Here is a 20,012-nt window from a genome sequence, read left to right on the forward strand (position 1 = left end):
GTAACAACAGTAAGGCACTGTGGATCCATATGTGGCTCACCCTGGATTTAAAAAACTAGTACATCAGATCGTTCATATGTATTAAACCATATATCAAATGCACTGAATACCAAACAGATGTTAAATCTACTTTTTTTTTCTTTTTACTAGTAACCTGCAAAACACGTTTACAAAAATCAAACATGTTTACAAAAATCTTCCATTTTTTTGAGTTTTTTTTTGCAATTTATTCCTAGCACTCCTCCTTCCCAACTTTTCTTTCTCTCTCCTACCAATTTTCTTTTTAAAGTTTTATAAGTCTGAGCCCATGTGAGATTTAATCTTCTTGTCAATCCGTTTCAACCCCCCCTCTCCAGTCTCTTTCTTCTCTCTCATCGCCCCCCTCCCCTCCACTTCCTTATTTAAATCAGTTCAAACTCCACCCAGCCAAGAGGTTGAAACTTTATAAAGTCTAGCAAGTTGCTCACACTAAGAATCAGAGGGATTTACTATAGAAGAGAGGGGCAAGAAACGGGGGAGAGAAGAAAAAAAACCAAAACAAAAAGCACGAAATTAAAAAGAAACCAAAAAAAGGAACATAACAAAGTGAAGAACTGAACTACAGAACTTTTTTTTGGGCTTTTTTTTTTCCTCTGAAGACAGGAGACTGGAGCCCTCACTTGCAAGACACTGTGACTTTTATTTGTTTTGTTTTAAATTATTGCAAAAGTTGCGTCAACAGTTTACTAAGCTCTCAAGATGTCTACAGCTTTGATTTCTCCTACGATCTTTGACCTAAGCGATGTTTTATGCAAGGTAAATTCGCTTTTCCCCCTTTAATTTAACTTTGTAATTATTGTTTCACTGTTTCTTAATGCTTTCAAACAATCATGCCTCGTTTTCCTAAGCAAGGATCCTCTAAATGTCTCCAGTCATTCCTGGGATCTCCTGTGTGTGTTTGTGTTGGGGGTTGTGTGTATTCTAGGACAGCACCCCAGTACAGATGTGAGTCCTAATCCTGCAGCATGACTTTGTAGAACTTTACATTTGAATTGCACTTTGTAAATGAAAGTCATGGGGGGGAACTGTGCAGACAGGGCACCCGGCCTAGGAATGGGCTTCTACCCTGTTGTCTTTCTTGGGGGAGTAGGTCTTGAGTTTCTGTGTGTGTTTTAAAGATCAGGTTAGAAGTTCTGTGTGTGTTCTGAAAGCAGGGGAGATACAGTATGGGTTTGTACAGGTAGTGTTAGATGAATACCGCATGGGATATGAACACATGTAGCCCCTCTGAAGCCTTTTCACAAACTTTTAAAATGTCCGTCTCTTTCTACAGACACAAAGGTCAGATTTGTGTGTGGATGGACTTTAGCTGTATTACACATTTTTCCAGTCAATTGTCAGGTTAATGCGCACACACACTGCAGATTAAGCTTTAATCGCCCCCCCCCCACACCAAAAAAAAAACTTACTGCAAAAATGTTTTGTCCTTCAATCCCTAAAATTAATCTGTTTGCTAATATGTAGTGTGTGCCCACGACTTTCATACGGTGCAGAGCCAAGTGTCTTTCATTTATACAATGAGTCCAGGGGGATCCAGGGCAGATTCTTTGTTTGTGAAGGAATTTTTTTCTGTAAAATGTGGGCTGAAAAGTGGAGAGACCTTGAACAAAAGTAGGCTTAGTTTCTCAGCCCCCCCCCTTATATTTTATTGTAATATCCAGCAACATAACTGTGCAGTAATGTATTGATCTACTAATTGCTAAAGGATTAAGAGAAGTTGTGGTGCAGTCATGCAGCAGGGCAGTTGGGTCACATAGCTGTTCCCCTACTTATTCCTAATCTTGACCTGCTTAACCCTCATTTTATAAGTGTCTTACTGTTTTATAGCTACATCACTTTCTACCAATTTTTATGTTTTTACAGAGCAACAAAATGTTGAACTATAACAACAATATAATCAACCCATCAACAACAAATTTCCCTTTAATGGACAGAAAAGCAGTTGGAACACCAGCAATTGTAGGATTTCCAAGGAGGCACTCTGTTACATTGCCCAACGCCAAGTTTAATCAAAACCAGTTCCTAAACAGCCTCAAAATGGAACCTTCCACTGCCATGGGTAACAAGGAGAACAAGTTTCGGGATCGCTCGTTCTCTGAGAGTGGGGAGAGGCTTCTCCAAAAGCCTGGGGGACAGGTGAACTCCAGCAGGTACAAGACCGAGTTGTGCCGTCCTTTTGAGGAGAATGGATCCTGTAAGTATGGCGACAAGTGTCAGTTTGCCCATGGCATCCATGAGCTGAGAAGTTTGACCAGGCACCCAAAGTACAAGACTGAGCTGTGCCGCACTTTCCACACCATTGGGTTTTGCCCCTATGGACCAAGGTGCCACTTCATCCACAATGCAGAAGAGAGACGCTTGGTATCAGGACGTGACCAAGCTCATTTCTCTCTGTCATCTTCCTCTAAGATGGAGAGACCTAGGCTTCAGCACAGCTTTAGTTTTGCTGGCTTCCCCACTACCAATGGGCTGCTGGACAGCCCAACTTCAATCACCCCTCCACCTATTCTTAGCACTGATGACCTGATAAACTCTCCAACCTTGCATGACTGTTCTACCAACCCTTTCACGTTCTCCAGCCAGGAGCTGGCCAGCTTGTTTGCTCCAAGCATGGGAATGCAGATGCCTCTGAGCAACTCTAATGCCTCTGGATCCCCAACATCCTTTCTCTTTCGCCCCATGTCAGAGTCCCCACAAATGTTTGATTCTCCCCCAAGTCCCCGAGATTCATTATCTGACCAAGAAGGCTATCTGAGCAGTTCCAGCAGTGGCTCAGACTCCCCAACCCTTGACACCACTAAACGTCTTCCTATCTTTAGCAGACTTTCTATCTCTGATGATTAAGCCTGTGATCAGCTGTGCTCAACCCACCTTCCTAGCACAACTGAAACATGAACTGATCTCAAGCAAAGGGGATTGAAGTTTCACCAATGTCTTGCCCTGAATTGTCTTTGGTTCAACCACAGTGCCAAAAAAAGTTTACAAGAACGAACAGTGCCTTTTTTCCCCACAAATATCCCAATATTTGCTGTCTTAAGAGGGCATCACTCTGATCTGCATGAGCAGCAGAGGAACATCAAAAGATGCTACCTCCCTCTAGTGGCCCCTGCTCTTCCAGTCATTCCTAAAGTGCATTTTCCTCTAGCCATTCATTTGGCATCTGCTGGTTTAATGGCACCAAGACAACGTTAAAAACATCTTCTTACCTATGAACAATCTTCCGTAGCCTTTAGAATGTACAAACCACGGACAGATCTAATATTTGAGGGGGCAAGAATGTTTAGAGACACAGAAGGGCTTTAAAACATACTTTTTTTTTATTTTTTAATAGCTTTTGGTGCTACTCAGACCCTTCCAAACATGAGATTGTTGTGTAGAGGGTGGATTTATTGTATTCATTCCATAAGGAAAAAACCCCTTTCATTGTAAACCTTAGGTTGACATACAGTAGCTTTAATGGTTATGCTAAGAGTACTTGTGTTAGGCTTTCCTTAGGGCACTCACGCCAACTTTTTTTTTTTTTCTGGGTTTTTAATTTTTTTTGTATAACTCAAAACAAAATTGGAGAGCAAGAAATTTTGCTTGTCACTGCACAACAATATAAAAAAAAGCTTATTTAACTTATCAAAAAAAAAACGTATTTATTGCCGAACAATATTCATTTTTGTGTCATATTTATCAGGATGATGAATCCATAGAATATATTCTTTTATGTTTAAATTATGATCTTCCATATTAATCTTAAGATTGTGAAGCCTTCCCTTTCCCCCTCCCCTTTTTTTTTCCAACAGTTTAATATATTATACTACAATGACATTTTTTTTGTTTTTGTAACTTTACACCTTTTTTTGTTTATTTTAAGGAAAAAAAGATTAAAAAAAAAAGGAAAATTAATTTAAAAAGAATGCAAAAACGGTGTTGCATTATTTATTTTAGACCCCTCCTCCCCTCCATTTTTTTGTTTAGACTGCAAATTGAGTTTAATCTGGTTACTGCCTTTATGTGTGTATGTAAATATATATATTTCTCTAGGCCCTCTTTCATAATTTTTGTTTCTGGGCTATAGCAGATAGGCACATTATACTGTAAGACAGTATAGTTTTAATATTTTTGTATAGCTTTGAAGTACAAGGTAATGGATCCTGTACAAGAGTGCCTTTGTTTTCTAAAGACATTCCAAACTGCAGTATATTGTCTTATTCTAGGAGCTGAGTTTTCCCTGTTTAAAGTGAATGAAACTGGCACTAAATAAATGAATGTAATTTTTGTATGTTTTTTTTTTTTCCTTTTCTGTTGCCGTTCACAATTGTGTGTGAATTTTATTAAAAAGGAAAAAAAAGCTTTTTTTGTAACGACTGTTTGCAGTTTAAATCCAATAAAACCCCAATTGTTTTTTTTTTTTTTCAAATAAAGTGTGTGTTTATTTTCTAAACCATATGAAGTGGCATGTGCTTATATCATGAGGGGAGGGGGAGCCTACAGATGGAGCTGAGCTTTTATAGAAGCATCTGCTGCACATGGCACATCGTTCAAATATGGGGAGAAGTGTGTGCCAGATGCTTCAGTTTAAAGTGTGCTTTAGCTAAGCAAGCATTCCATTCCCTATACCCCCTGTAACAACTGTATATGGTATTTATAAAGTCAGCAATTACAGTACCAAGAAGTGGGGTGGGAGGAGGGCTTGTTGATACCAGGTAAAACCATGTTAACTTTGTTGCCAAAAAGGATTTAAGTTGGACAGATAACACCAAAGGGTAAAAAGAAGAAAAAAATCTTGGCTTTCTCTGGTCTTATATATGTGTCCATTAATAAAGGAGAAGTAAACCTCTTAAGAAAACCCCTACCCTACTAAGACCCTCCTCCCCCGCCAGCCTAGCTGCAGCCCTGGCAAATGCCCCTAACTTTATACTTGCCCCTCGGTGCAGATTCACGGGATATGAGTTGGAGGCAGCCATCTTTTTCTTCGGTCTTCATCTGGCGCTTTGGCTATGATCGTGATTTTCGGTGCATTTGCAGTTGACGAATAAACTGCTCCAACTGCGCATACGCCGATACGGAAATTACGCCGGGCAAATGCCCCTAACTTTATACTTGCCCCTCGGTGCAGATTCACAGGATCGGAGTTGGAAGCAGCCATCTTTTTCTTCGGTCTTCTTCTGGCGCTTTTGCAATGATCGTTTTTTTGGTGCATGCGCAGTTGATGAAAACTGCTCCTACTGCGCATGCGCCGATAAGGAACTTACTTCCCGATGAAGATCGAAGAGAAGAAGATGGCGCCTATGAACTCTGATGCTGTTACTCTGCACCGAGTGGTAAGTGAAAAGTTAGGGGCATTTGCCAGTGGTAGCAGCTAGGCTGCTAGGAGGAGGAGGCTGCTAAGAGGAGGGAAGGGGGTCTATGTAGGGTAGGGGGCAGGGCTTTTTAACAAGGGGTTTACTTCTCCTTTAAAAGGTACTTGGGGTACAACTGCCTTGGCACCCTGAAGTGTAGCAGCTACATGTTGAACAGGGGGCTTGGTTCTTAAAAGCCTACAAGGCCCTATACAGCACAGCAATATAAAAGGACTACAGTAAAGGTGACATTCTTCCATCCGTTTTTTTTTGTTTCTTCTTTTTTTAAGGGGTGGGCGGTGTAAGTGGCAGCCTAGGGGCATCAGTATGAAGGGCGTGCAGTAACATGACAAGCTTTCGGATACACCTTGGATCTTCTGTGTTTTAAAACATTTTAATGGATGACTGAAAAAAAGTTATGGTTGTGTTTGCATTGTGAACGCCTGTAGGCCTCTTCATCCACCACCCCACTTTTCCGGTTTATGAATGCTCGTAATCCGCTTAAAGTCACAATGATAGATGCTTGAATGTTATTTAAAGACACACCAACTCAAATAACATATCAGTACGTTTTCATCCAAAATGGAAACCCTTCCTTTGCATTTCTGGCTAATAGCCCGGTAAGTTGAGTTTGCTCTTCTTAGTGAAGAAAAATATGGAGCATGAGCACTGCTTTTCTGATCAACTTTCTATAAACATATAATTAGTGTTTGTGACAGGCCCTAGTGCTGCATTCTTTTCCTGGGGACAGCACCTTCAGTGCAGCTTTAGATATGACACTTGAATCCATTATGCTGGAAGGGAATAGGAGGCATAATGGAGACTTCTGTAGAGGAACTTGGAAAGCTCTGCCCAAGGCACTTGCCTTTAAGTTTTCTTAAAATACTGCCTAACTGCCAGTAACTGTTGCTTTTCAGCAGAAATCCCTATTTCCATACACTGGCCACTAGGTGTCTCCGCTATTTGCACACTGCCAGCTTCAGAGTGGGTTTTTGCAGTAATATATATATATATATATATATATATATATATATATATATATATATATATAGATATAGATATAGATATATATAGATATAGATATATATATATAGATATATATATATATAGATATATATATATATATAATCTGAACTGTTCTACAGGTAAGAGATCCTTTATCGGGAAACCCGTTATCTAAAAGGTTCTAAATTACAGGATAGCCATCTCCCATAGACTTAATTTTATCCAATTTTTTTAAAAATTGTTTTCTTTTTCTCTGTAATAATGAAGTACTGGTATAGGACCTGTTATCCAGAATGCTTGGGACCTAGAGCTTTCTGGATAATGGATCTTTCCTTAATTTGGATCTTCACACCTTAAGTCTATTAGAAAATCATGTAAACATTAAATAAACCCAATAGGCTGGTTTTGCATTCAATAAGGATTAAGGATTAATAGTTTGGATAGAAAATGGAAGATTTGAGAGAAAATGGGAGAAAAAGAGCAGTGTGTTAAGGAAAGTGGCAGTACGTGAAATATATTCAATTTCTGTAGTATATTTGTAGTTTTAGATAGATGTGGCCTGTTGTATCCCAACGTGGATCTCCTTATTGAGTACATTGTGGTGAATGGTGTTGGCCTATCCTTATTGTCTCTAAGGTGGTGAATGAAGGAGGTAGTGAGGTTGTTTGTATTTGGGATGTTCTTTCGCAATTAATGCGCAGGCACAAACACGTGAAGATGATTTATTTCGACCGGGTATTTAAACTCTTTCTGAAGATGCGCCCAGCACTTATGCCCCTGAAGAAGCCGTGAGAGCGGCGAAACGCGTTGGGTGGCATCGGTGGACGGTGGGTGACTAGCTCCCACTTGCTCCCCATGTAGTTAGGCAGAAATCACTGGGGGCTGATTGGAAGGGAGGGAATCCGTATTGGATAATCCAGTTAGAATGTAGTTTGAGCCATTTGAGGCCTCAGTTACACAAACAGTCAAGCTTGACACTTTCATGTGAAATATGAAGGTATAACTCATGATAAAATTCCTTTTCAAATGAATGGAAAAGCCTGCTGGTCACTGGTTGTTTTCTTAAGTGCACGTTCTTCCTCTGAGTCATCAGTCATCTATGTTAGTATGCAATATCGTTGTTAATGAGAGGGTACTGTAACGTTTATGAGCCTGCAGGTAGAAGGGAAGTTTATCTTACACTTACAGTACCTGGCAAGGTTAAGTCTTGAGGTTCTACAGGGAGAGGTAATTCCAAGTATAATCCTTCAAGGAGCTCCTGTTAATCCTATGGATAGGGGTCACTTATACACAGCACTCAGGGGACAGTCCACAAGTGCCTTTCATCAGGTTTTTGTGCTTTCAGTACAAGTGTAAGCTAAACCCAAACACTTACCTGTCATCCTACATACAATTTTTACTGCCCTAAGAATCACCCTTTGCATATTCCTGGTTTCAAGGTGGATTCCAGACACTTGCACTAGTGCATGATAATGCTGCATTGTCTTTGGCGGTGATGCAATAAAAGATTTGTTAGTCTAGTTACTCATAAACACCATTATACTGTATATGTCAGGGGTGTCAAAACTTTTGGCTCCCCGGGCCGCATTGGAAAAAGAAAAATTGTCTGGGGCCACACATGAAATACACAAACAAGTTTGATTTGTAAAAGTAAAGGAAATACACAGAAAAGAACTACAATGCCAGTTGGATAACCAGATGGAGCTATACACTGGAACAGTGATCCCCAACCAGTAGCTCGTGAGCACCATGTTGCTCTCCAACCCCTTGGATGTTGCTCCCAGTGGCCTCAAAGCAGTTGTTTATTTTTGAATTCCAGGCTTGGAGGCAAGTTTTAATTGCATAAAAAATAACTATAGTGTCAAGTAGAGTCTCCCGTGGGCTGCCAGTCCACATAGGGGCTACCAAATAGCCAATCACAGCCATTATTTATCACCCCAAGAACTTTTTTCATGCTTGTGTTGCTCCCCAACTCTTTTTACATTTGAATGTGCCTCACGGGTAAAAAAGGTTGGGGACCCCTGTACTGGAATATGGGACACCTGGATATTAAATAGACTTATTATTATATTATTACTACTAACTGGGCAATGGGCAGAGTCCCCCCTCCTCCTATATCATTTGCGACATGACGTTTCCTCGGGAACCAAGCGTTTCAAGCTGGGCCGCATTCATATGCATCCTGGGCCGCATGTGGCCCTCAGCCGCAGTTTGGACACCCCTGGTATATGTTCTTACTGGACCTTGAGGAAACTTTGCACCTGTTGTTACCTTTGTCAGATTGAAACATTATTGCGTTTGAAGGAGGTGTCAGTTGATGCCTGGCAGTTTAGTTTGCCAGCAATTATGATTACTAACTGAATTTAAGGATTTACCCTGGTGGTCTAGCGGGGATACGATGGGGATGCCCGACACGTCTTCTTTCTTTGACGCAAATGTGCATACTGAAAGAATAGCCATGACACTCGCTTCTGGGTTTGAAGCAGCGGCACGGATGACGCCATTGTAATTTGGCATGAGATTATTGCAGGTTGCCCAATGTAAAAGTCTATTCGTAGTTATTGGGTGCGATTTCTGTGTTTTTATAAGTTGTTTGACCATGCCTGATCCTGACCAGGTCCTGTCTGTACTGACCTCTGACTTTATTAGACCATTCTTCTGGATTCCGTATTTATGCTTCTTACTGTTATTGACCTGGCCTGTTTTCCAACTAAGCTCTTGCTTCCTGAATCTGTACCGCTCTGCCCATTTGGTATTGACCCGGCCTGAGATCTTTGTTCTCCATTTCTGTATAACGTGTGGTTCCCTTGGCTGCCCAGAACTCTCTCCCTGGTCCTCTCATAATAAGACTTGACGGCACCCAAGTAGAGGAGGGCTGCTCCCAAAGTGAAAGGTGGTTGTTAAAGGCAGAAGGCTGAGACGTGACCTTGGGGTTTGTTCTACCCAAGCCTTATGGTAGATAATCGAATTAACTATACACATATCAAGCTTCTACATCAGATTGGACCTCCACAATACCTCCTATTCTTCTAGGCTCCTGGCTTTATTGTTATGACCCTGGGTTTGATGCTTCTACATAACTCTTACTAAGGTTTAATGAGTAAAATTTAAAAAATGCAAGCACCACAGTTCACCAATGTGTTTTCAACCATTTATAAGGATAGGGGCTTTAGACAGAAAAGATATTTTATTAAATTGGACATTCCATCTACCAGCCCGGTTGGAAGCGATATGGTTAAATATATTTCGAGTGCTCATGCTTTAAATCTGGGAAATGTTTTATTGGCAGAATCCCCTGCTGTTTTTATAGGGCAGTTATGGAAACGGAGCAGGAGGGATCTGGTCTCGCGTTGAAGGAAGTGAAAAGGAGAGACAAAAACAATTTCTAAAGAAAGAAAAGTAGTCGATGTTTATTCCTGGGTTTCTCTGCAATAAAAACTGCCCTTTCTGCTAGGCACTGGTTTATAGTGCAGCCATATGCGCAACTTCCAATGTAAACACAGGTACATAGCGAACATCATAATATTTGTTATTGTTTCTAAGGAGAATGTGGAGAAAGAGAAAGGCATGGCTTATAAAGTCTTCATTAAAAAATGTCACTGGTAAACCTCTTGACTTCAGGGTGGGTGGGGGATATATTTTATGGCTTTCATGTAAAGAAAAACAAAAAAGTTTAACCGCTTAAAAGTAAAGATTATACTATTAAAGAATTTTACCTAAATTCAGTCCCGTATATTTATTGTTTTTAAAATGAATATATGCCATATAAAGCTAAATGAGACATGCATTTCTACCGAACAGCATAAAGTAAACTTCAAAAACCAAGGTAGGCTACCAAAAACCTGTGATGGATGATGAAACCAAGTACAATTAGGGGCTTATTTATCAAAGTCCGAATGCCAAAAACGTGAAAAATTTTAGTTTTTAGTGGAAAAAAAACACAAATTTTTCAGGATTTATTATACCCAGAGGCTGCAAAAAGTCCAAATCCAAAAATCCGGCATCTCAGACCTGCCGAGGTTGTATAGAAGTCAATGGGAGATGGGAAGTTTCTGTAGTGTGCTTCAGAATTAGCCGAAAATCAGACTATTTGAGACTTTTCAGGCAAAAATCTGAAAAATTCTGGCTTTTTGGGAACTAGAGTGAGTGATTCAGGAAAAAACTCCCCGATCAGATTAAATCGTGTTTTTTTAATAATAAATAAGCTCCAATTGTGGATTCTAGTTTTGGTCTGACTTTTCTCATAAAAAAAGTCAGATAAATTCGGACTTTGATAAATAAGTAAATAAATAAATAATGTTCATTTAGAAATTTGGGCATTCTATACATCTGAATATTCTCTTTTTTCATGATTGACTAGGCCTTAAGCTGGCCATACACTCGTTGCCAAATGAGCGGATCTCTCCCCGGTGTGCCCACATTGAGGTGGGCGATATAGGGCTGATCCGATCGTGGGCCCTGGGGCCCAATGATCGGATCATAATGCTACAGTCGGTCGGATCGCAGGACTACGTACAGATGCGGCTGGGATCCAACGGGATTTTTAACCCTGCCCAACCCTGCCCAATGGGCCAAACCATACGGAATCCTCTGCTCCTCTTTTGGTGTGCTGCCTGCAACCAGAATCATTACATTCACTTGGATGCAGGCAGACATGGCGGATTTTGGCAATGAAAAGCAACATTTTCATTTTACTCTGAAATCCACAGTGCCTGCCTGAACCTGAGTGCCTACAGTGTGGCCCTACTCTTAGACAGATGGCCACAATAAACAGAACACTTTTCAGCCTTGCTCAATTTCAGATACTCAGTTGCTTCCTCAAATGAAAGGATTGGTCTCTCATAACTGCCCCCTACAAGCGGACAAAAAATATCCTTTATACAGTAAAATGGTCTAAGCTGCCCAACAACATCTGTACATACATGGCCCCTATTAGTATCTCCCTTAAGAAATTCCACTTCTCTGTACAGTCCTGGGAAAAATAGAGTCCTGGGTGCTGAAAATAGAGCTCAGTCAGAGTAGATGTGGTGGTGTCCTGAGGGTATCATGATGCACTAATGTATTTAAAGGTATACTGTCATGGGAAAAAACATTTTTTTCAAAATGAACCAGTTAATAGTGCTGCTCCAGCAGAATTTTGTGCTGAAATCCATTTCTCAAACAGATTTTTTTATATTCAATTTTGAAATCTGACATGGGGCTAGACATATTGTCAATTTCCCAGCTGCCCCAAGTCATGTGACTTGTGCTCTGATAACCTTCAATCAATCTTTACTGCTGTACTGCAAGTTGGAGTGATATCACACCCCTCCCTTTCCTCCCCCAGCAGCCAAACAAAAGATCAATGGGAAGGTAACCAGATAACAGCTCCCTAACACAAGATAACAACTGCCTGGTAGATCTATGAACAACACTCAATAGTAAAATCCAGGTCCCAATGAGACACATTCAGTTACATTGAGAAGGAAAAACAGCAGCCTGCCAGAAAGCATTTCTCTCCTAAAGTGCAGGCACAAGTCACATGACAAGGGGCAGCTGGGAAATTGACAATATGTCTAGCCCCATGTCAGATTTCAAAATTGAATATAAAAAAATCTGTTTGCTCTTTTGAGAAATGGATTTCAGTGCAGAATTCTGCTGGAGCAGCACTATTAACTGATTCATTTTGAAATTTTTTTTTCCCATGACAGTATCCCTTTAAAGGAACAGTAACACCAAAAAAATGACAGTGCTTTAAAGTAATTAAAATATAATGTAGTGTTTCCCTGCACTGGTAAAACTGGTGTGTTTCCTTCAGAAACACTACTATATATGATAAAAATCATTTGTAACCATAAGGGCAGCCATTCAAGCGCAGGTTTCACAGTAGATAACAGATAAGTTCTGAATAATTCCATTGTATACTACAGAGCTTATCTGTTATCTGCTAAGTAGCCTGTGCTTATTTCTTTATCTTGAGCACTTCTCTCCTCTCCTCCTCAATTGTCTTGTTGCTATGTACAAAAACTATGAAGATCTTGCTCGCAATTTAGAAGCTAAAAGGCTTGAAGGAAGATCTAATGTATAACATTATCTGGCAGAAGGATTAGTGTGAATAAACGGCGAATAAACAGCATTTGATGATCTGCAGGCTGCATGAAATAGGGCAAAGCTGAGAACTCCACCAAAAGGCAGAACAATGATGTGGTTAAAACCCATCATTTGTAAGGTTTGATCTGGTTCAAATATTTTAAACGATATTGGTACTTAATTAATGACTCAGTTGTTGGCTGTTGTCAGTAAATACTGTGGTCAGTTGCCTTCCTGAATCACTTGTGTCTGTTGATTACTGGGTGGGATATTAGCCAGAAGGGATTAAATAGAAGAGTCATACGATATGGTGTAGGCCACCTGGAGGCATTTCTGCAAACACTTTAATGTACGTACAAGTAGACAGCCCCTCCCTGCAAAGCCCTTAACTTTCTAAGAAAAGCTGGGATGGTGAAAATGTAGCCACGAGCTATATAAGCTGTAAAACATAAACAATATACTGGTTCTGTAGTACAAAGGCCAACCTGTTGGAGATTGTTCATGTGCATTTTATTATTCATTTATAGTCAGACAAGGAAAAAGTATAAGAGTAAAGACTCACATATGACTAAGCGGCATATCCTTGCCTTTGTCTCCCAACCCTGAGGAGTATGATACTAAATTCATTCATTCAATGTAGCATTTGCCAAATTGGAATGCTAATAACAGTGACATCTATCACCCATCGGACCAGTATTGTTGATAGGCCATCAAGCAACACTAGCACATTCACCTAATGAACGGTGAGCTTTGAATGCGGAAAACTGGCTGCATTCTAAAGAAAATCTCTTCCGAATTCGCCCGAAGTTGCCTCTCGAGGAAACTTCAGGCAACTTTGGAAAGTGAAGCGATTCAAGTGCCATCCCGCAGGCGATTTAGATTCTAGCTGGCAGGAAGGTAGTTCAGGGATATTAGTCGCCCGAACAAGAGGCGATTTGTCGCCGAGCGACTAAATCTCCCTGAATCTCCACGTGTGTCTCTGCCCTTAGAGACTAATATTTCCATGGACAATTGTCCCATCTAACCCCAGCCTAATGAAGGTGACTACAGGTTCTGGACAGGTCTCTAGTTTGGTGTAGTAGTCTGTTTGGGTGGTCTACTGTAAATGTGGACTAACTGTGCAACTAAATCAGAAACTCAAGCCACTCATGGCCAGTAGTGATGGGCGAATAAATTCGGCAGGCGAAAATTTGCAGTGATTTTCTGAGTTTTGCCTCAGGCAAATAAATTTGTGAAACAAAAATGCCGACGCACTTCAGAATAGTCCACATTATTTGGACGCCCAATTGTTGTGCGTCAACATTATTTGGACAACAAATTGACATTAATTGACACAGGCGTTAAAACTGATGCGGGTGTCAAAATTTGTATTTTGCGAATTTTTCACCGTTTCGCGCATTTCGTAGGAAATTCTGAATGGGACAAATTCGCCCATCACTGATGGCCAGCATATGAGTCATGATACCACCAAGTATTGTAATGGGAAGACATTTAGACATTTATTCACCAAGGAACTGGTCAGATGAATGTTGTCTTTTATGGCTCTCACTATCCCTTCTCCTGTCCTTAGCTCCACCAACAGAAAACGAGGCCTTATATAAAATAGAATGCGTTTTGTGCTCCCAATATTTACTTATCATTAATACGCAACATCTGCTCTGTTAGAATCTGTGCATTAAAATACTTCTACCTAAATATAATCTGGCAGGTTGCCATTATACGACTAACACAAACCAGACATGGCGCCATTACTAAAAAAGGGAAAATGATGTCAGTCACGGAGCAGAGATTAGGAAGACTGAACTCGAGAGTGAATAAACTTGTATTATTATTATTATTATTTTTATAACAACAACGAGTATTTATAAAGAGCCAATATATTCCCCAGTGATGTATAAAGGATTCGTATTTACATCAATTATAAAATTGCATGGCCATGTTTTTGTTGGTTGGTGAACTTTTGATATCACAGCCCATCCTCTTGCACATTTCCTATTCCGCCACTGCACAGTGACAATATATGATTTGCATCAGATTATAGATGTCTCACCCTGCCAGACTCACTTCTCTACATTCTTACCCTTTAATCGTAGCCTATTATCAGCCCCAACCCACTCTATAGGGCAAATTCACGAATTTTCACCTGCAAAGGCTTCATCACACCTCGCACACTTTGCCAGGCGTAAATTCACTAACACTACGCTAATTCACTAAAAGTTGTATCCAGGGCCGGAACTAGGGGTAGGCAGAGTAGGCACATACCTAGGGCGCAAAGCTTGGGGGGCGTCAGGCATGTACCTTCCACTACTGCCTACCCCAGTCCGGGCCTCTGAATCCGGCTTGCTGCTGTTGCCGAGTGAATGCGATGCCGAATGACGCATGTGTCAGTACGCATGCGCGCGCTCACCGTGAGGGGAGGGGGTGATGCTGCGTGTGTTTTGCGTAGGCGCGCATGCGTGCGCTCTCATGTAGACGCGCATGCGCGCACTGATGTGGTCGCTCGCGGCAGAGGGGCGATGTGGCCAGCTGGGTTACCTGGGGCGCCCAGCTGGCCTGGCCCAGCCCTGGTTGGCAGCAGAACGCTGGCGAAGTTTCTCTAGCGTTAATTCGTCCGCTTGAGTGAACTTTTGCTGACATCCGTTTCTGCTTAGTTAAACGTCATTAGTACACTCGCGCTTAGGTCAACTTGAATAGGGCGGGTACATATAGGTCATATATGCCTTTATTAGAGATGTTGGTGCAAGTGCTTGAAGTGGCCACTTATTTTTAAAAATGTCCAAGAAAGCAAAATAAAGACAAAAGAGATCCTCTAATGCCCTAAACATGAGCCCACCCTAAAACAAATGTGGCATGACCGCCAGCGCTTTTTATCATTTCAATAACGTTTCAGCATACAGGATATGATGTCACTGACATAAGATTGAGGAGGATGTAGCTTCATTTTATCAAGGTCTAAGGAAACTCTGGGGGAAAGAGGTAAAGTTCTGTAAAATTTGCTCTTTAGTGAATTTGTGGAGTACCGATCGCCAGAGCAAAAATTGACCTGGCGATTGGGCTCGACAGTCTCTTTCGCTAGCGAATTGTCCTCTACACCTGTTAGCGATGTCCCTGCGTTTGGGATTTGTGAATTTTTGCTAGTGACTGCCACTTTGTCCCTCAGTAAATCTGCCCCTATGAGTTACAACTGGAAGATTTAGCTTTGGCATGGAATGAAGATTGGCTATAGGAATTTGTCCAAAGTCTCAACCTCAAATTCTACCCCTGTGCTGCACTGCCAGTCTTTGGGACAGATTCCCTAAAGGGCGAAGTGACAAACGCTAGCGAAAATTCGCCAGAGTGACGTTGCTCTGGCGAACGGATGTAACTCCGCAAATTCACTAAGATGTGGATTTTACTGAACGTTACCTCATTCGACAGACTTGCCTTCACCAGCTCAGACCAGGCGAAGTGCAATGGAGTGTATAGGGCTTCCTCAATTTTTAAGTCCCAGAAAAACGCTGGAATCTTTTCATTTTTTCAGAGTGCTAGCCTGCAAGGGTCCGTAAATTTTTTTTTGGGTAATCGGGTTCTCCCATACATTTTCTAACATATAGAACATAAACTATACACTGGGCTCATGTGTAGGGCAAAATAACAACTCTATTGTCTTTATTAATGTTCCTTGGACTTGTGTAATGTTAAGTATTTGCTGCAACATGTAACTTTATAATTTCCCGCCGTATGCAAATTAGGCAACGCTAGCGCATCTTCACTCTGATTGGTGAAATAACGCTAGCGAAAACTCGCCAGCGTTCGGCGCCCTGGACGCAACTTCACATTTAGGGAATTTTCCTAGCGAATTTGCCTGGCGAAGTGTTGTGATGGCTGCGAAGCCATCGCTGGTGAATTTTCACCGCTTAGGGAATTTGCCCCCATGTCTTGTTTCAAGCCCCAGCCTTCCTTCCCACCTTTAGCTCCATTGCCAGATTCTTTCCCTACACTCACTCCAGTCTTTTCAGCAAAAAGTAACATTTAGGAATAATTACTATAAGCAAACAATGGACTCTGGAAACTATTTTCCTAGCTGGGCCCAGTGGACCCCAGTCTTACAATGGACTTTGTCAGAAGAGACAAGACTGACATGACATAGCGTTGGGATTCAACAATATTCTCATTTGAGGCTTCAGGAATTAGACAAGTAAACAAGGTCATTTTCTACAGCTGTAAAAAAGATTTGGGGGAACAAAAGGGAGCGCCTCTCTATAGAAAGGTTGGTGAATGCATATACTTTTCCTACCGGCAGAAATGGTTCAAGTTCATACAATACAGTAATTCAAACATTCTAGTCAAAGAGACAAGGCTATTGTGAGCATGAAATAAGATCGAGTATTATATTCTCCTATTCAGTAATAATCAGTGTAATGCAGCTGGCCGCTGGTAAATTTTGTGTTTTATTTCCCAGATAACTTGAGGTCTGTGAGAGATGTGCCACTGATGTGCTCAAACATGGCCCTTTATTCTTAGGGTTTGTTGTGTTCTTCACCTCCCTCGGGAGAGAAAGGTGAGTAATCATGAGCTGTACCTCCTCATTGATGAAACAGGACACATAATCCACCGTGCCCTGGTTTGTCAATGCAGTGGCGGCTGGTCTCTGCATGTTTCTACTAAAACCTATGTGTTAATGCATTTTCAGAACCCTACCTTAAAGGGATACTGTCATGGGAAAACATGTTTTCTTTAACGCATCAGTTAATGGTGCTGCTCCAGCAGAATTCGCCACTGAAACCCATTTTTCAGATTTTGTTATATTCAATTTTGAAATCTGAGATGGGGCTAGACATATTGTCAGTTTCCCAGCTGCCCCCAGTCATGTGACTTGTGCTCTGATAAACTTCAGTCACACTTTACTGCTGTACTGCAAGTTGGAGTGATATCACCCCCTCCCTCCCCCCCCCAGCAGCCTAACAACAGAACAATGGGAAGGTAACCAGATAGCAGCTCCCTAACACAAGCTAACTGGTAGATCTAAGAAAAGCACTCAACAGTAAAAGCCAAGTCCCACTGAGACTGATTCAGTTACATTAAGTAGGAGAAATTACAGCCTGCCACAAAATAGTTCCAGGCACAAGTCACGTGACTGGGGGCAGCTGGGAAACTGACAAAATGTCTAGCCCCATGTCTGATTTCAAAATTGAATAGAAAAAAATCTGTTTGCTCTTTTGAGAAGTGGATTTCAGTGCAGAATTCTGATGGAGCAGCACTATTAACTGATGTGTTTTGGAAAAAAAACATGTATTCCCATGACAATACCCCTTTAAGAATGAGATGGACAAGCAGGAGTCTATATACTTTTGGTCATACAGTGTTTTTTTTTATATGGAATGCTCATGCCAGCCACCAAACACCAAACATTTTTGCCCAACCTTGTATGTATTAATGGAAGAATACCTAGTGAAAAGCCCAGAAGAGTAGACGGGCAGCAGAAGACCAACTTGATATTAATATACCTTTAGAACCATCAGCCAGCTAAAACCATTCTCCAGGAATTAAATCATATGAGATCATATCAGGTTGTGTATTGCACTGTGTATAAACCAGCTGCTTGCCATATCATAACCTTATCTTACAGTATAATGTTCTGCTTTTACTCATATTTTGTCTTTAACTTGTATCTAAAGGATGAGGCATGAGCCAAAGAGGCTGTGGTTCACAAAGGAAGTTATCACCATTTATCTCTTTAGAACATTTCTTGCACCTTTCTGAAACCTTGCAGCTGCATCTTCACAAAAACCCTGTGTTAGAAGGTTATGCTTTAACCATGATACACTGGTCAAACTGACACCCAGTATAATACTGATTAATGGTTGATAAAAACCAACAGGCTCGGATAATTTAGAATTCTTTATTTCTTATTTAAGCTTCTTTTTATGCAGCATGCCAATGTATGCAGAGCTTATATTCCGCCTCTGGGGATTAATAAGTCATTGAAATTCTTTCCACTATAAAGGAAGCTTTAACAATAATAATGCTTATAATAAAACAATGCATGGATAACAGAGGATAGCAACATAGTGTGATATCTCCATACTCTAACACAAGCATTCATATTTTTAAGCACCATTGCCTTGAAATCTGGAGAACTTCCTTTTCAACTGAATGTTGGGATCCGGGGAAAGTAGTGCCATATTCATTACCATAGGCAGCGGCAATCAAAACACATTGTGCACCACGGCCCTAAAGCAATAATTGGCCACTAACATAGAAAAACTATAAAGATAAAGTGATTTAGTCATCAAGCATGGCCATAGCTTGCTCTTGGAAGGATCAGGATTCAACACATTAGTGCTAATGTGGCAGTTAAGGCCTGTGATATAGGGGCAGATTTACTAAAGGGTGAAGTGGCTAACGCTAGCGACTTTTCGCCAGAAATCACATCCGCAGGGATATCGGCAATTCAATTAGGCTTTAAAAGGCACAGGTAAAAGAGACCGTCACTAGCGTTCATTCGCACTCTATCACCAGGCGACTTTTCGCACTGGCGAATGGTCGTTACTCCACAAATTCAGTAAAGTGCAGATTTAACTGAATGTTACCTCTTTTGACAGATTTGACTTTGCCACCTCAGACCAGTTGAAGTGCTAAAAAGAAGCCAGATCTTCCTCAATCTTCTGTCACTTGCATCATTTCCTGTGAGCTGAAAATGCATTAAAGGGATACTGTCATGGGAAAAAAAATTTTTTCAAAGTAAACCAGTTAATAGTGCTGCTCCAGCAGAATTCTGCACTGGAATCCATTTCTCAAAAGAGCAAACAGATTTTTTTATATTCAATTTTGAAATCTGACATGGGGCTAGACATTTTGTCAATTTCCCAGCTGCCCCTGGTCATGTGACTTGTGCCTGCACTTTAGGAGAGAAATGCTTTCTGACAGGCTGCAGTTTTTCCTTCTCAATGTAACTGAATATGTCTCAGTGGGACTTGGATTTTTACTATTGAGTGTTGTTCTTAGATCTACCAGGCAGCTGTTATCTTGTGTTAGGGAGCTGTTATCTGGTTACCTTCCCATTGTTCTTTTGTTTGGCTGCTGGAGGGGGAAAGGGAGGGGGTGATATCACTCCAACTTGCAGTACAGCAGTAAAGAGTGACTGAAGTTTATCAGAGCACAAGTCACATGACTTGGGGCAGCTGGGAAATTGACAAAATGTCTAGCCCCATGTCAGATTTCAAAATTGAATATAAAAAAATCTGTTTGCTCTTTTGAGAAATGGATTTCAGTGCAGAATTCATTATTAACTGATTCATTTTGAAAAATAAATTTTTTCCCATGACAGTATCCCTTTAAAGTTCAAAAAAAACGCTGGCGACTTTTCCTTTTTTTTAAGCGGGATTGCCTGCAAAAGTCCTAATGAACTTTTTTTTTTGTGTAACCGGTTTTCTCCAGACATTTTATAACATATGGAACATTCATTTTACAGTGGGCTCATGTGTAGGGCATTATATTAACTCTCTTGTCTTTATTAAGGTTCCCTGGACATGTGTAATAAAAAGTGGTAACTTCAAGCATTTGAACCAACATTTCTAATAAAGATGT

General features: G+C 40.8%; 1 protein-coding gene across 1 annotated transcript; it reads left to right on the top strand.

Moving 5' to 3' along the window:
• Nucleotides 1-498: 498 nt before the first annotated feature.
• On the top strand, nt 499-4,443 carry zfp36l1.S (ZFP36 ring finger protein-like 1 S homeolog). The gene is given in 2 exon segments (NM_001090745.1): nt 499-795; nt 1,903-4,443. Coding segments are annotated over 2 exon segments (1,038 nt in total). The 5' UTR covers nt 499-738; the 3' UTR covers nt 2,884-4,443.
• The last annotated feature ends 15,569 nt before the right edge of the window (nt 4,444-20,012 follow it).

This window comes from Xenopus laevis, chromosome 8S (genome assembly GCF_017654675.1).
Source record: "Xenopus laevis strain J_2021 chromosome 8S, Xenopus_laevis_v10.1, whole genome shotgun sequence".
Classification (NCBI taxonomy): Eukaryota; Metazoa; Chordata; class Amphibia; order Anura; family Pipidae; genus Xenopus; species Xenopus laevis.